The 16,385-nt window shown below is 46.7% G+C and overlaps 1 protein-coding gene across 1 annotated transcript in view; it reads right to left on the bottom strand.

Annotated features, from left to right (window-relative positions):
* Nucleotides 1-16,090, bottom strand: part of LOC142469129 (S phase cyclin A-associated protein in the endoplasmic reticulum-like) — a gene marked incomplete at its 5' end in the record, with an annotated part of 222,445 nt that extends 206,355 nt beyond the window's left edge. The window contains 3 exons of the mRNA XM_075576061.1: nucleotides 1,362-1,427; nucleotides 13,953-14,089; nucleotides 15,998-16,090. Coding sequence (XP_075432176.1) covers nucleotides 1,362-1,427; nucleotides 13,953-14,089; nucleotides 15,998-16,090 — 296 coding nt within the window. The remainder of the gene's footprint in view (nucleotides 1-1,361; nucleotides 1,428-13,952; nucleotides 14,090-15,997) is intronic.
* Nucleotides 16,091-16,385: the final 295 nt, after the last annotated feature.

Here is a 16,385-nt window from a genome sequence, read left to right as displayed (position 1 = left end):
TAATACCTTAAGATGTCCCCAATTCTCTCCGCCTCTCTCCCCTCCCGCAGCGTTCCTACTTTCTCCTCACGCGCCAACTGACTTCCCTCACTCTGTGTAAACTTCACAGCTATCTGACTCCTTATCTGCCACCAGGCTATGTGCATTATAATGTCACCAGATACATAGCCTGCCAGATACAAAACACAGCAGCTAACATGCTTAGAGAACTTGTAATAACTCATAGATTTAACAATAGAATCGATCCAATTGTATCCAAAAATCGACACAAACCTGCTCCTCGATCTCAGGAACTATCATGCAAAATGTGGTTACGGAATCTTAAAAGGTGTCCAAACACAGAGCGATCAGACAGACAACTCTCCCAACTATACAGGAGATTCAATTGGATATGAGCCTTGAATTATCACTATTTCTCTATCACCAAAAAGTGAAAAGACGCTGAATATCTGTATTTTACAGGTCTAATTACAGCCGACATTGTTTCGGGAACCTGGAAAAGTTTTACCATTTAAAAACACGGGTAAAATAACAATTTGTGTGACTCGCACGGCCAGTGTCAAGAGCAGCGGCGCTGGAATATTCCTTCTGCAGACCTGGCTGGAGTGACAAAGTCATTCAAGAACCTCCAGGCATCCTGTCTGAGATCACAAGAATGACCTTAAAATCCAACTTTCACTGCCAAGTACAGATGTGCTGTGACGTGAATGTCGGGTTCCTGAGCCATTGGCAAAGCAGCGGAAAGTTTGGGCACATTTCTTTTTGGATATTACAGAAAGAAACACCCATGCGTGTCACCAACAGGTCTCCACATCTGTGTCATTGTCACATGTCATACGCCGATAAAAGCAGCAGAACAAATAAGACGGAAGCAGGGGGTTTCCGGAGCTAAACTGCGTTGAATTCAGCTCCCTGCTCTCCGGTGACAGCTCTGCAGGTTTAAATGTACAGGTCACGCGAGCCAATAGGAAGACGCAAGAGATGATATCACGGCTTCCTATTGGCCAGTCTGATGCGGAAGCTTTAAATCTGCCATTTCCATAGCCCCACACAGCTCAGCTAGCAGCACCCCCTGCGGAGGAAAGTATCTCGGGAAGCAGGGGGTCCCCGGAGCTGAAATGAACCCAGTTCACCTCTGGAAACCTCAATCCTGTAACCATAAAAAATAGGAAAGCAGGATTGCGGCTTTAAGCTGCACACTAGGATTCTGGGTAGTGAAGTTATGACACAAGGATTCTTGGTTTCGTTGACACCCAAAATGAAAAAAAAAATCGATGTTAATGTCAATATAGCCTCAGTCTTCATCCATAGATCCCGTGTGCTCTACATGTCACTGGAAATCAGAGAGAGAATGTACTTACTTAGCTTTGTACGGTGAATCTGTTACAGGGTTCCTTGCTTCTAATGCACTTTCATACTCTTTTGCTCTGAAAGAAAAGAAACACGCGTTGGTTAGCGAGGACGCTGCCTTCTCTTGTAACCAGGAGCGATAACATTATCTACGGACGCAGTAACCGTGAGCTATACTTGCACATTAGACCACGTACAAAAATGTGCACCGTTTAACAAACACACAGCGATGGCCCTGTGCCTCAGGCACCAATATTAGAATGTAAGCTCTTCAGGGCAGGGACTGTGCCTATAAAATTCAATGTAAATCGCCGCGTAACTCGCACTGAACTGTAATTGTGAAACACTGAGTTCTACTGGGAGAAAAACACTACCAGAAATCGTTATATACCAGTTAAAAAGGCAATCAGGCCCTCACAGGTCTTTCAGTGAGAAAATTCAGTGTTTTAATAGGCTATCTACGTTTTGGTTCTACCAGAAATGTCTTGAGAAAGGTTTAAGCTAGAATGGAAAAGTAGCTTGTGTATTATAACACTGTATTTTTCACTGCTATCACCGCTCACGTTTCAGAGCCCCCAGGCAATTGGGCAAACTATTGGATATGCCGCAGACCCTCTTTAGAAAAGCGAAATGTTGAAACAATAAAACACCCCCTTTTTGGCTTTGGCGTGCCTGTCCTGTTTTCTACTATCACTGTGTTTGTGGACACTGGGACGGAATGCCCCCAGCCTGGATTCCAGCACATACTAAGTGAGCGACCTCTCCTGCACTGTATATACAGGCTTATGAACAAGACAATCTTATATGATTGATATGTTAAAAGGTATTAAGGGAGAGGGAGGGAGAGAGGGAGGGAGGGAGGGAGGGGGAGAGGGGATGAGGGAGAAAGAGAGGGGGGGAGAAAGAGAGAGGGGGGGAGAAAGAGAGAGGGAGGTGGAGATAGAGAGTGAGGTGGCGAGAAAGAGGAAGGTGGAGATGGAGACAGGAAGGGGGAGAGAGAGGGAGAGGGGGAGAGAGAGAGGGGAAGAGGGGGAGGGAAAGAGAGGGGGAGGTGGAGAGATAGAGAGAGGGAGGGAGGGGAGAGAGAGACAGGGAGGGGGAGAGGGAGAGAGACAGGGAGGGGAGAGAGGGGGGGAGAGAGGGAGAAAGTGGAAGAGAGAGGGGGAGGGAGAGAGAGAGGGGGGAAAGAGAGAGAGAGGGGGAAAGAGAGAGGAAGAGAGAGAGTGGGAGAGAGGGAGAGAGAGAGGGGGAAGGTGAGAGAGGGGGAAAGAGAGAGCGGGAGAGGTTGCCTGCTGGCAGACACGGGATCTTATTGACCTTTGTGAAGATCCTGGTGAGCACCGAAAGGATGATGCACTTTATTATATCAAGTGACACTTTTCCAAGATCCCGTGAGTGCCAGCAGCTTACTTTCTCTGTATCTACCGGGCAAGTATACCAATGACCTGAGTGCCGATAGACTGTGTGTGTATACATAGTGTATCCAGGCTCTGCAGAGGGCGCAGGTATATCTGTTAGCTTTGGCTGGGCACCAGGTCTCTGGGACATTTGAGACCATGCTTCTTTGCTGCCTGCTTAGCTGGGCTCCAGAGTGCCTGGTCCAGCAGGTGAAACCCGTTATCAGTCCGTCACCCCGCGATGGGAATGGCGGCAGCGGCGGGAGAGACTGATTAAGGCATAATGTGCTTGGCACACCAGCCCCTGGGTAACCCAAGCTTTAGAGATTTAAATCCCCAGGGAGTGGGCAATCTTACAGTGACCAGTGCAGGGAGGTGAGGAATACACACACACACACACTGCCAGGAGCCTGAAATGCCTCCTCCCCACACACACACAGCCAGCCAGGAGCCTGTAATGCACACACACACACACACACACACACACACACACACACACACACACACACACACACACACACACACACACACACACACTGCCAGGAGCCTTCAATGCCTCCTCCCCACACACACACAGCCAGCCAGGAGCCTGTAATGCTCGCACACACACACACACACACACACACACACAGCCAGCCAGGAGCCTGTAATGTGCACACACACACACAGCCAGGAGCCTTCAATGCCTCCTCCCCACACACACACAGCCACCAGCAATTTGAATAGACGGGGATATTAATATAAAGTACCCATGTCAGAGGGAGTTTCTTTATCAGCGACGTGTCCCCAGTGTCAGGCCAGGTCCCCAGTGTTACAGGTATCTCTGCTGCTGGGTCATTCTGTGACATCGCATCTTCCTGTCACCTGGGGAGAGCTGGCAGTTCTGTGACATCACACTGATGTCTGTCATACCTGGGAAGTGTCATCGCCATGACAACACCGTGACTTCCTGTTCCATTAGTGACATCCTCACCGTGACATCAAAGGGACTTCCTGTTCCATTAGAGACATCATCACCGGGGCTTCCTGTTCCATTAGTGACAGCATCACGGTGACAACACCGAGACTTCCTGTTTCGTTAGTGTCATCGTCACTGTGACAATACCGGGACTTCCTGTTCCATTAGTGACATCCTCACGGTGACATCAAAGGGACTTCCTGTTCCATTAGAGACATCATCACCGGGGCTTCCAGTTCCATTAGTGACAGCATCACGGTGACAACACCGAGACTTCATGTCCTGCTTTTAATAAATTGTTAGAACTTTCAAATGTTTTCTGAAGACGCGCAGACGACGTAACATGTGTAATGTGTAACCTACCTTTAACCCCTCTGCTATCGGGGCCTGAAAGCATAAGACTTCTTTATTGGTTGTGTGCGCCTCTCCAGTGATTGGCGCGGTGTGGCGGCTGACGGCCTATTTACACCACACATTAGGAAAGTATGTATATTTAGATTTCGGGTAAAACTTTTCCCGCTATCTTGAATGAGTCTTTGTTTGTTCAGACTGATAAATAGCCCATAACAGGATAAGCTGGGAAGGCTGGCGGAGGAATACAAGCCTGGGTCAGCAGTCGGCCCTCAGTGGGATGATATCATGCTCACACTCCCTGTGCATTTGTGAGTGCCCACAATAAATGGTCCGGTTCTGCTGCCTTCATCTGTGTCCAGTTTTCAGCCGTTCCCAAAATCTCACGCCCTCCGAGGAAAGAAAACAACGTCCTAAGGCCAATTCTCCTGCGGATCTCTCAGGTGTCGTGTGAGTTTCTGACAGTATTTTGGCTGTTCCCCTCTTAAAAAACCCTGAGATAATCTGTCCTGTCACAGCGCTGCAATATTACAGATACTACGCTGTGTATCCTGTCACAGCGCTGCAATATTACAGACACTACGCTGTGTATCCTGCCACAGCGCTGCAATATTACAGATACAACGCTGTGTATCCTGCCACAGCGCTGCAATATTACAGATACTACGCTGTGTATCCTGTCACAGCGCTGCAATATTACAGATACTACGCTGTGTATCCTGTCACAGCGCTGCAATATTACAGACACTACGCTGTGTATCCTGCCACAGCGCTGCAATATTACAGATACAACGCTGTGTATCCTGCCACAGCGCTGCAATATTACAGATACTACGCTGTGTATCCTGTCACAGCGCTGCAATATTACAGATACTACGCTGTGTATCCTGTCACAGCGCTGCAATATTACAGATACAACGCTGTGTATCCTGCCACAGCGCTGCAATATTACAGATACTACGCTGTGCATCCTGTCACAGCGCTGCAATATTACAGATACTGCGCTGTGCATCCTGTCACAGCGCTGCAATATTACAGATACTACGCTGTGTATCCTGTCACAGCGCTGCAATATTACAGGTACTACGCTGTGTATCCTGTCACAGCGCTGCAATATTACAGATACTATGCTGTGTATCCTGTCACAGCGCTGCAATATTACAGATACTATGCTGTGTATCCTGTCACAGCGCTGCAATATTAGATACTACGCTGTGTATCCTGTCACAGCGCTGCAATATTACAGATACTACGCTGTGTATCCTGTCACAGCGCTGCAATATTACAGATACTACGCTGTGCATCCTGTCACAGCGCTGCAATATTACAGATACTACGCTGTTTATCCTGTCACAGCGCTGCAATATTACAGATACTACGCTGTGTATCCTGTCACAGCGCTGCAATATTACAGACACTACGCTGTGTATCCTGTCACAGCGCTGCAATATTACAGATACTACGCTGTGTATCCTGTCACAGCGCTGCAATATTACAGATACTACGCTGTGTATCCTGTCACAGCGCTGCAATATTACAGACACTACGCTGTGTATCCTGTCACAGCGCTGCAATATTACAGATACTACGCTGTGTATCCTGTCACAGCGCTGCAATATTACAGACACTACGCTGTGTATCCTGTCACAGCGCTGCAATATTACAGATACTACGCTGTGTATCCTGTCACAGCGCTGCAATATTGCAGACACTAGGGGTCCTATTCTAGTAGCTTCATTAACTAACTCATCGAGCGTTTTGAGCAGTTCCCAAACGATTTGGCCAGTTTGCTATTCAGAAAGATTTGATAACTTGCCAAACTCGTTGGGAGTGCATTTTCCGAGCGGTACCGCCGCGGCTCAAACACACGGAGCGGGAGCTGAAAAGAGCGCCAGATCGCCATTTTTATAAGATCACACTATTCTAGTAGCCCCGATAATCTGATCGGGGGTTGGAACTAGCAAACTTATCACATATCTCATCTCGATGGGATTTGGTAGTAGGATTTAGAAATAAATATTTGTTAGTATTGTATCGGATTGGAGCCGGGAGATACACATTAATAGCAGCTCCGGAGACCTCCGGCTTTAATCCAATGCAATAAAAATACATTTACAGGCAGCTTCATCCCCCTAGCGGCTAACCGCTAAGGCAATGAAAGGGTTACCTACCAGTGCTCGGTTTATTGTGGGTAGCGGGGGTGGGTGGTATTTGGCCCATGATGGGTATTAAGACCTTGTGGGGGGAGGGGGTTTGCGGGAGGAGTTAACCCCTTCATTACCTTAGCTGTTACTATAGCTATGGTAATGCATGCGTTAACTCCTCCCACTACCCACCCGGTAAGCATAAACATCCACCGTGGGCCAAATACCACCTTCACCCAACCCCGCTACCCACAATAAACATACAAACACAGTACTAAACAATACACCCATTTATTGCCAGTGTGGTTACCTATGCCCTCAATGAGAGCAAAGATAACCCCAATGGCAATGAATGGGACCCCCCTCTACCCCCAACACCCCCCCCCCCCCAAACACATACTGTACAGTAATGGGCACAATTACTATTATCCAGATCTGGATAATAACTCATCTTCCCATTAAAACTAAAACATTATCCATCCAGCATAAAGTAAATAAAAGTTATATTTACCCATGCTAGGATGAAGGCCGTTCTCATCACCGTCCTCCGTGCCTATATCCTCCGGGCAGCAACAGTACAATCAAAAAACAAACTAATGGCCACTAACCACTTAATCACCTTCGCGGTTAGTAACCGGTAGATTAATTAAGGGGTTAACCCCCCTCCCCAGCTACCCAACAGGGGCGCCTAACCACCCTCCCCGGGGCAACAACCCCACCCTCTACCCATTAATTGGCAAAGTGATACATCATGCACATATAATATGGGCATGATTTGCCACCATGGCAGTGAATGGGCAATCTAAAAAAAAAAAAAAAAAAAAAAAACAAGGACCAAAAACAAGAAGCAATTTAAAATAAATAAATAAATAAATCATCAAAAATAGAAAGCAATAAAAAAAAAGTCACCAAAAATACACAATTAAACAAACCAATCACCCCCCCCAAAAAAAAACAATTAAACAAAGCAAGCAACAAAAAACAGAATTAAGAAAACCAAGAATAAAAAAAATACGCAATTAAAAAAACCACGAATAAAAAAAAACACGATGAAAAAAATAATAGTCAATGTTTTCTTACTTTTGACATCTTCCCCATCTGATTCCGAATCCAGCAGCAACCTCTTCCTCCTCGACGCAATGCTCTTAAAAATCTGGTAAAGCCATCTTCTTCTTTCTTCTTAATCTTCATCTGTATATTGTAATCCATTGGGCGGATGTGGTACCATCGGCTTCTTAGGGTCAAATGAGACGGGGCAGACCTTATATAAGGCGTGACGTTACATTTGAGTGCCAGATGGTACACCCCAATCCAATTGGCTGGTGTACCATGTGACAGGGTTCTTTTTTTTTTCTTTCTAAAGGTTGTAACGTCATCTTAAAGGGAGGTACATCACATCCTTAAAAAAAATGGCTGCCATCACATGGTACTACAACCAATAGGATTGTGAGATATACCATGTGAGGCATCACATGGTACACCCCCAATCCGATTGGTTGAAGTACCATGTGATGGCAGCCATTTTTTTTAAAAGGATGTGACATCTTAAACGGATGATGTCACATCTTTAAAAAAAATGGCTGCCATCACATGGTACTTCAACCAATTGGATTTTGAGCGTACCATGTGGTATATCACACAATCCGGTTGAAGTACCATGTGATGGCAGCCATTTTTTTAAAGGATGTGACAATTTCCCTTTAAGATGATATCACATCCTTTAAAAACAATGCAAGCTGTCACATGATACTCCAACCAATCGGATTGGGGAAGTACCATGTGTGGCATCACATGGTACTTCTCCAATACGATTGGTTGGAGTATCATGTGATGGCAGCCATGTTTTTTAAAGGATGTGACATGGTCCCTTTAAGATGATGTCATCCCTTAAAATAAATAATAATACTGTCACATGGTACTTAAGCCAATCGGATTGGCTGTGTACCATTTGACACTCAAATGTGACGTCACAGGCTTTATATCAGGCCTGTCTCGTCTCATTTGATGCCAAGAAGCGAACGAGAACACATCGGCCCCCAATTGGATTACAAAATACAGATGAAGATAAAGAAGAAAAGAAACAAGAAAGGAGCTTACCTGAGGACCATCAGCTGTTGAGGAGCATTGCGTCGTGGACCAAGAGTTGCTGCTGTTGCTGGATTCTGAGGGTGAAGACATCAAAAGTAAGAAACACATGGATTGTGCTTAATATTTCATTGTGTATTTTTTTTTAGGTTGGCATTGACATTTTTTTAAATTCAAATGTAATGTCTTTTATTTGCTGATTGTTTTTTTATTTGCAGGTGGCCCATTGACTGCCATAGTGTCAAACCATGCCCATCGGGTATGGTGTGGCATTGTGCCAATCAATTGGTTTATGGGCATTTTTATATTTTTTATTGCATGTCTTTTTTATTGGGTGCTGGTTTTTTTAATTTGCAGTTTGCACATTGACTGCCTTAGTGGCAACCCATGCCCATAGGGTATAGGTGTACCACTGTGCCAATCAATTGGTTTATGGGCATTTTTTTTAAATTGAATTACTTTTTTATTTTGTGCTGTTTTTTTTTATTTGCAGCTTGCACATTCACTGCCATAGTGGCAAGCCATGCCCAAAGGGCATTGTTGTGCCACTGTGCCAATCAATGGGTAGAGGAGGTGGGGTTGTTGCCCCAGGGAGGGTGGTAAGGCCTCCCGGGTGGGTAGCAGGAGGGGGTTAATAAGTGGTTAATAAAGGTAATTAAGGTGGCCAGTAGTTAGTTTTTGTATTTTACACTGTTGGTGCCCACTGAAAAAGAGGGAGATGAGAAGGACGAGGACGACCTTCATCCTGGAAGGGGTAAGTAGAACTTTAATTTACTATATGCTGGCTGAGAAATGTTCTGGTTAAGTTTTTTTTTTTTTTTTTTTTTTTTTTTTTTTAATGGGCAAATGAGCTATTTTCCATATATGGATAGTAGGGATTTTGTACATTACGGTACAGTATGTGTTGGTGGAGGGGGGGAGGTTGTTCAATTTATTGAATTGATATGTCTATTGGGGGCAGGAGGTGGGTGAAGCAGGTAGTTGCCCCAGGGTGGGTGATTAGGCCTCTATGGTTGGTAGTGGGAGGGGTTAACCCTTTCATTACCATAGCAGTTACTACCACTAAGGTCATGAAGGGGTTTACTCCTCCCACAACCATCCCGGTAGGCCTAACCACCCACCCTGGGGCAACTACCCTTTTCCCTCACCCCCTCAACCCTAATAAACCAGGTAGTCTGGCTTAACCCCTTCATTGCATTAGTGGTTAGCCGCTAAGGTAATGAAGCCTCTTTTATTTTATTTTGATAACATAGTATTGTAGCAGGGGGTCTCCGAAGCTGAATCGCATTGATTTCAGGTCCGGGGACCCCCTGCTTTCTGAGTTACAGACCCCGTTACAGGGTGCCGGTATCCCTCTGTGACACATGGGACTTAAACATGGCCGCTGGGATACCGGCACCCCATAACGCGGCCGGTATCTCATGAAGCAGGGGATCCCCGGACTTGAAATCAATGCAGTTCAGCTCGGGAGACCCCCTGCTACAATAATGTATTATTAAAATTAATTAAAAGCCCCGCGATCGCCTATAAGAGGCACGCAGGGAGAGTGAATGATTCAGTCTCTCTCTTACTGCACGCCTCTTACAGATAGGTGGAACCCGGTAGGATTCACACAGGCGAGTCCCATTCAAACGCAGGAACCCCTGCTGTGTTAATCCGATGAGCCATTACAGCCTGCTATGAACCATCTCGTGAGTGGCCGCGAGATTTTCCTTGGCAAGCGGTTCACAACAGGCAGTTGCATCTGTAATACCAGTATACACGCCCAGAGAGGTAATACCAGTATGCACATACACGCCCAGAGAGGTAATACCAGTATGCACATACACGCCCAGAGAGGTAACACCGGTATACACATACACGCCCAGAGAGGTAATACCAGTATGCACATACACGCCCAGAGAGGTAATACCAGTATGCACATACACGCCCAGAGAGGTAATACCAGTATGCACATACACGCCCAGAGAGGTAACACCGGTATACACATACACGCCCAGAGAGGTAATACCAGTATGCACATACACGCCCAGAGAGGTAACACCGGTATACACATACACGCCCAGAGAGGTAATACCAGTATGCACATACATGTCCAGTATTACCTCTCATTTTCTACTGAACAGAGTGTCCATATACAGGACAGTCCGGTTCAATACTGGACACCTGGTCACCCTACTTACACACCCAGAGCACACATTTCCACTTGCCCTATATTTATTTTGGAAAGGGCTTCTCGTCTTTCTGCTTTATTTGCAGCATAAATATTGTAAAAACAAATGTCTCCCACGCACACTGCCCCCGGAGCTCTGCCCCAAATAGTCTTTAGATCTAATCACGCACAGCACTGCTAGTTTTTACACCACTTCAGCCGCGCACCTGCCGAAGCGTACGGTCCCGGGATAAGCGGAGGTATGTGAGAGGGACGGTCGCTGATATATAATATATATCTCCCGATGCTTGTCCCTTCTAATCCCGGCAGTGATAAGCTGTGGGCGCGGCCGCTCTCCCTGTGTACAGCGATATTTCTCACGTCTCCGCCACTAAAAGGATGAAGCCCGGGCCCTGGGATTTGACACCACAGACCACCCCCCCCCCCCCCCCTCTATTTGATGATTGCTATTGATTTTCTTTGATCCTTCATTTAAAAATCAATAGCCGGGGGAAGAGAAATGGGCCCGGTTTAGCCGCTCTGAAACGTGCTGTTGTGCGCTGGCCGCGGGCCACAGCTCCGGCCCGACAGCCACTTCCAATTATGAAAAAGCTCTTAGCAGGTGAAGGCTGCGGACGGGAAATCGATATTGACTTTTCATGCTCAATCAGAGAAAGTGGCCGTAAATCAGGGCCAGATCGCGGCGATCTCCCAGGCAATCCCGGGGCAAATCATTCGCACATTCTCTCCCCGCCCGGAGGACAATGTCCCAGTAAAGATGCTCACACAGTGGCTCTGCCCTGTAAGTCACGGGATATATCCGGCACGGAGAGAGCTCGCTGCTCTCTTTCTTTTGTATTTAGCGTGCGAGGCTCTTCCTGTCGTCTGATACAGAACGTCAATATAAATATACACACAGAGTTATCTCAGACCCCACAATTGCTGCCATACTCAATTGGCCCTGCAATATTTATGTTAGGTTATCGGGTGGCAGTGATGGGGAGAAACATGATGCGCACACGCGCTTTTACTCCTCCAAACGCTGTACATTACAGGCTGGCAGACACGGGTGCGACATATACATACATATATATATATATATATATATAACCGCTCCCTATAACGCCTCCTATTACCCCATATAACCGCTCCCTATAACTCCTCCTATTACCCTATATAACCTCTCCCTATAACTCCTCCTATTACCCCATATAACCGCTCCCTATAACTCCTCCTATTACCCCATATAACTCCTCCTATTACCCCATATAACCCCTCCCTATAACTCCTCCTATTACCCCATATAACCTCTCCCTATAACTCCTCCTATTACTCCATATAACCCCTCCCTATAACTCCTCATATTACCTGATGTAACCGCTCCCTATACCTCCTCCTATTACCCCATATAACTCCTCCTATTACCCCATATAACCGCTCCCTATAACTCCTCCTATTACCCCATATAACCTCTCCCTATAACTCCTCCTATTACTCCATATAACCCCTCCCTATAACTCCTCATATTACCCGATGTAACCGCTCCCTATACCTCCTCCTATTACCCCATATAACTCCTCCTATTATCCCATATAACCGCTCCCTATAACTCCTCCTATTACCCCATATAACCTCTCCCTATAACTCCTCCTATTACTCCATATAACCCCTCCCTATAACTCCTCATGTTACCCGATGTAACCGCTCCCTATACCTCCTCCTATTACCCCATATAACTCCTCCTATTACCCCATATAACCGCTCCCTATAACTCCTCCTATGACCCCATATAACCTCTCCCTATAACTCATCCTATTACTCCATATAACCGCTCCCTATAACTCCTCCTATTACCCCATACAACCGCTCCCTATAACTCCTCCTATTACCCCATATAACCTCTCCCTATAACTGCTCCTATTACCCCATATAACCACTCCCTATAACTCCTCCTATTACCCCATATAACCGCTCCCTATAACTGCTCCTATTACCCCATATAACCGCTCCCTATAACTCCTCCTATTACCCGATGTAACCGCTCCCTATACCTCCTCCTATTACCCCATATAACCGCTCCCTATAACTCCTCCTATTACCCCATATAACCGCTCCCTATAACTCCTCCTATTACTCCATATAACCCCTTCCTATAACTCCTCCTATTACCCCATATAACCGCTCCCTATACCTCCTCCTATTACCCCATATAACCGCTCCCTATAACTCCTCCTATTGCCCCATTTAACTGCTCCCTGTAACTCCTCCTATTACCCCATATAACCGCTCCCTATAACTCCTCCTATTGCCCCATTTAACTGCGCCCTATAACTCCTCCTCGTAACACGGAATTATCCCTGTTTAAATAAGGCTGCAATATAGCTCTAGTGGTCTGAGGAATCCAGCAGGGAACTGGTTAATTGCATCTAGACAATTAACCAGTCTCCACCTGGTTAATCAGACAAGTGTGCTGATATGAAGACACCAGGGGATCAGACCTCTCTTCCGGGGTGCACAGAACCCAGGAACCCTTACAAAGGGATAGGTGTTTGTTTCTTTGTACATATGTGTATATTGCCTTAAACTGTTTAAAGTGACAGGCTGAAAAAAGCCACGGTTTAATTTCCCAAAAATCGGTCTCCTTGAGTGTACCTCAGCACGGCTCTTACACTACTATTGCCCATATAACCTTTCCCCATACCTCCTCCTATGACCCTATATAACTGCTCCCTATAACTCCTCCTACTGCCCCATTTAACCGTTCCCTATAACACCTCCTATTACCCCATATAACTGCCCCCTATAACTGCTCCTATTGCTCCATATAACCTCTCCCCATAACTTCTCCTATTACCCCATATAACCGCTCCCTATACCTCCTCCTATTCCTCCATATAACACTCCTATATAACTGCTCCTATTCCCCCAAGTAACTGCTCCCTATAACATCACAAGCTGATGTGGGGAGTGTCAATAGATTCTATTAGCACAGGGTGAAATTGCGCCACCAGCAGCTGTCATAACGAGATGGGCCAGAATCTGCACCAACAGCGGGGACAGATTCCCCTCTGTGTTAAATAAACCAGTGCAGGTGTGCGGTGATCTTATAACTTGTGTCCCTAATGTAACACAACCGCTCACACATCTCCCGCTCACACAAACCGGTGCAGGTGTGCGGTGAACTTATAACTTGTGTCCCTAATGTAACACAACCGCGCACACATCTCCCGCTCACACATCTCCCGCTCACACAAACCGGTGCAGGTGTGCGGTGATCTTATAACTTGTGTCCCTGATGTAACACACACCCGCTCACACATATCCCGCTGACACAAACCGGTGCAGGTGAACATTTTGCACCATCTTCACACAAATCCCCCATAAAAAACCCTAATTGCTGCCAAGCCGTCCTGTGCAGGGAAAGACATTTGCCCCATTCACGTGAAGGGAACTGAACCCCTCTCCAGCGCTGACAAACAGGAAACCTTTAGACCCCCACGCGGTTCCTCACATACCTGGAGTTCATTCGGGTCTTCAATTTTTTGGCTTTCTTTTTGTTTTTCTGCTTCTCTTCTCCGTCCCTCGAGGGGTCCGGAGGCGTCGTTGTGTCCCCCCCAATATCCACAATGTATTTCTTTACGGAAAGATGTTCCTGCAAAATATAGAAGGGAAGAAAGTAATGAAAGCCGCAATCCTGCTTCGCTTTTTCTTTTTAGAGGTACAGAATTGAAGCAGGGGGCACCCCAAGCTCCACCGGGTTAATTTCAGCACCGGGACCCCCTGCTTTCCGATATACGTTCCTACGTGAGGGTTTCAGGTCCCTCTGCAGATAGCAGCTCTGGCTGGGCTGTGTGGATCTATCTAAATGGCAGATTTAAAGCTCTCGCTTCAATAGAAAGCTGTGACGTCATCCCTTGCGGCTTCCTATTGGCCTACGAGAGCGGGAGTTTTAAACCTGCAGAGAGTTACCGGCAGCCCCTACGGAGGTAAGTATCTCAGGGATCAGATATTAAAGCGGTTCAGATCATGCTATTCCACACGTGGAACGTGGCGTCTCTGTGCGGAGGAATTTATTCACGCACTACAGAAGAATGAGGGTCGTTCCCTTTGCACGAAATGTACCATCCCACCCACAAACCAAGACAATAAAATGGCTCATCAGTGTCACATCTGCTCCGCCGTCATCAATGATCATTTCATCATTTAACCCTTCCGTTTGCTCGATGGGCCAAGACTGTGTGGCTCAGATCCACAATAGGATGCCACACTGTTGCCCACAGTGACTCGCGCTCATATGATATGCCCATATCATGTGGGTGTCACCTCTCGGGCCGTCGCTGGACATGAAAGGGTTAATTTCCCTGCTGCTGTAAGTGGGGGTCTTATACAGAGAAGACTCCTGGGACCGCAGAGAAGTGAAGGCCGTGCATGTTTCAGAGGCTTTCTGACATGATTTTTCTAACTTTAAAGACGCCATCAAAGTGGACAGGGTTGAAGCAGGGGGTCTCCGGAGCTGAACCCCATTCATTTCAGTTCCGGGAACCCCCCGCTGCCGAAGTTACTTACCTCAATAGGTGGCGCCAGTGGCCGCTAGCAGGGATCACGTAATGGCCGCTTTTCAAAGCTAAAGCGTCACGCCGGCCAATAGGAAGCCGTGATGTCATCTCGTGCGGTTTCCTATTCGCCAACGCGACCGGGAGCTTTAAACTTCCCGGCGATACCGGCACCCCCTATGGAGTTCTGTATCCCAGGAAGCAGGGGGTCCCCAGAGCTGAAATTAACGGGGTTCAGCTCTGGTGAGCCCCTACTTCTATCCTTTATTTTTTTTAAAAGGAGCTTGGATGGCTGCCGTAATATTTACGTCGGGCCTTAGTCACACGCCGCCCACAGTAACTTTGCACGGTTTGTACATCGCTGCCGGGCCTCTTTTGTGACAAAGCTGCAGCCGAATCGTTTTTGCCTTTTGGATTAGGGTTACCCCATGAGGGACCCTGAGAGGTTGGAAAGCTGGTAACATATCCACTACTTGTTGGTCCAATAAAAGGTATCACACCCGCGCCTCCCACTCCCTCCTTTGTTACTACATTAAAAACCGTTGGAAGATAATTAAAAAAAAAAAATGGAAAATGGTGAAAACTGAAAACAATTCAAATATCCAACAAAACATTATTCCTTCTGGTATTCGAGACACTTCAAAAGGGAAGTTATATAATCCCCAAAGGATAAAAACATGATCGGCCTTATAGAACAGAGCCTGGGACTTCTGTGGAACAGGTTATCACTTCTAATCTTTCCCCGTGATAATCTGATCTCTTTATAACCGGTCTCTGTTCTGTTTACACGGCTCTTATCGTAATTTGCTATCGTTCTGCTGACTGACAGGGCAATTACAGCTGTAAATGATCGGGTCTGTTCTCTGGCTCGGCAGGTGGGGAAGGAGGTGGCAGGGGACGTACAAGGGTAATCCGCAGCCTGGGAAGGGGACCGGGACATCCTCAAATTTATCATGGCAGTCACCGAGCTGTCCCCCTGCCACTCAAGGACAATTAGGCACGATCACCTGTTTGATGGATGGGATCACGAACAAAGAGAAGAAACGGTTCTGTGACTGGCCCCAAAGGGAGTTAAAGGTGCAGTCCCAAAGGGAATATGTATGGGGTTATAGGAGCAGTTATGGGAGGAGTTATAGGGAACGGTTATAGGAGCAGTTATGGGAGGAGTTATAGGGAACGAGTATAGGAGCAGTTATGGGAGGAGTTATAGGGAACGAGTATAGGAGCAGTTATGGGAGGAGTTATAGGGAACGAGTATAGGAGCAGTTATGGGAGGAGTTATAGGGAACGAGTATAGGAGCAGTTAGGGGAGGAGTTATAGGGAATGAGTATAGGAGCAGTTAGGGGAGGAGTTATAGGGAATGAGTATAGGAGCAGTTAGGGGAGGAGTTATAG

Source organism: Ascaphus truei, chromosome 18 (assembly GCF_040206685.1).
Source record: "Ascaphus truei isolate aAscTru1 chromosome 18, aAscTru1.hap1, whole genome shotgun sequence".
NCBI lineage: Eukaryota > Metazoa > Chordata > Amphibia > Anura > Ascaphidae > Ascaphus > Ascaphus truei.
This window is presented reverse-complemented; position numbering and strand designations above follow the sequence as displayed.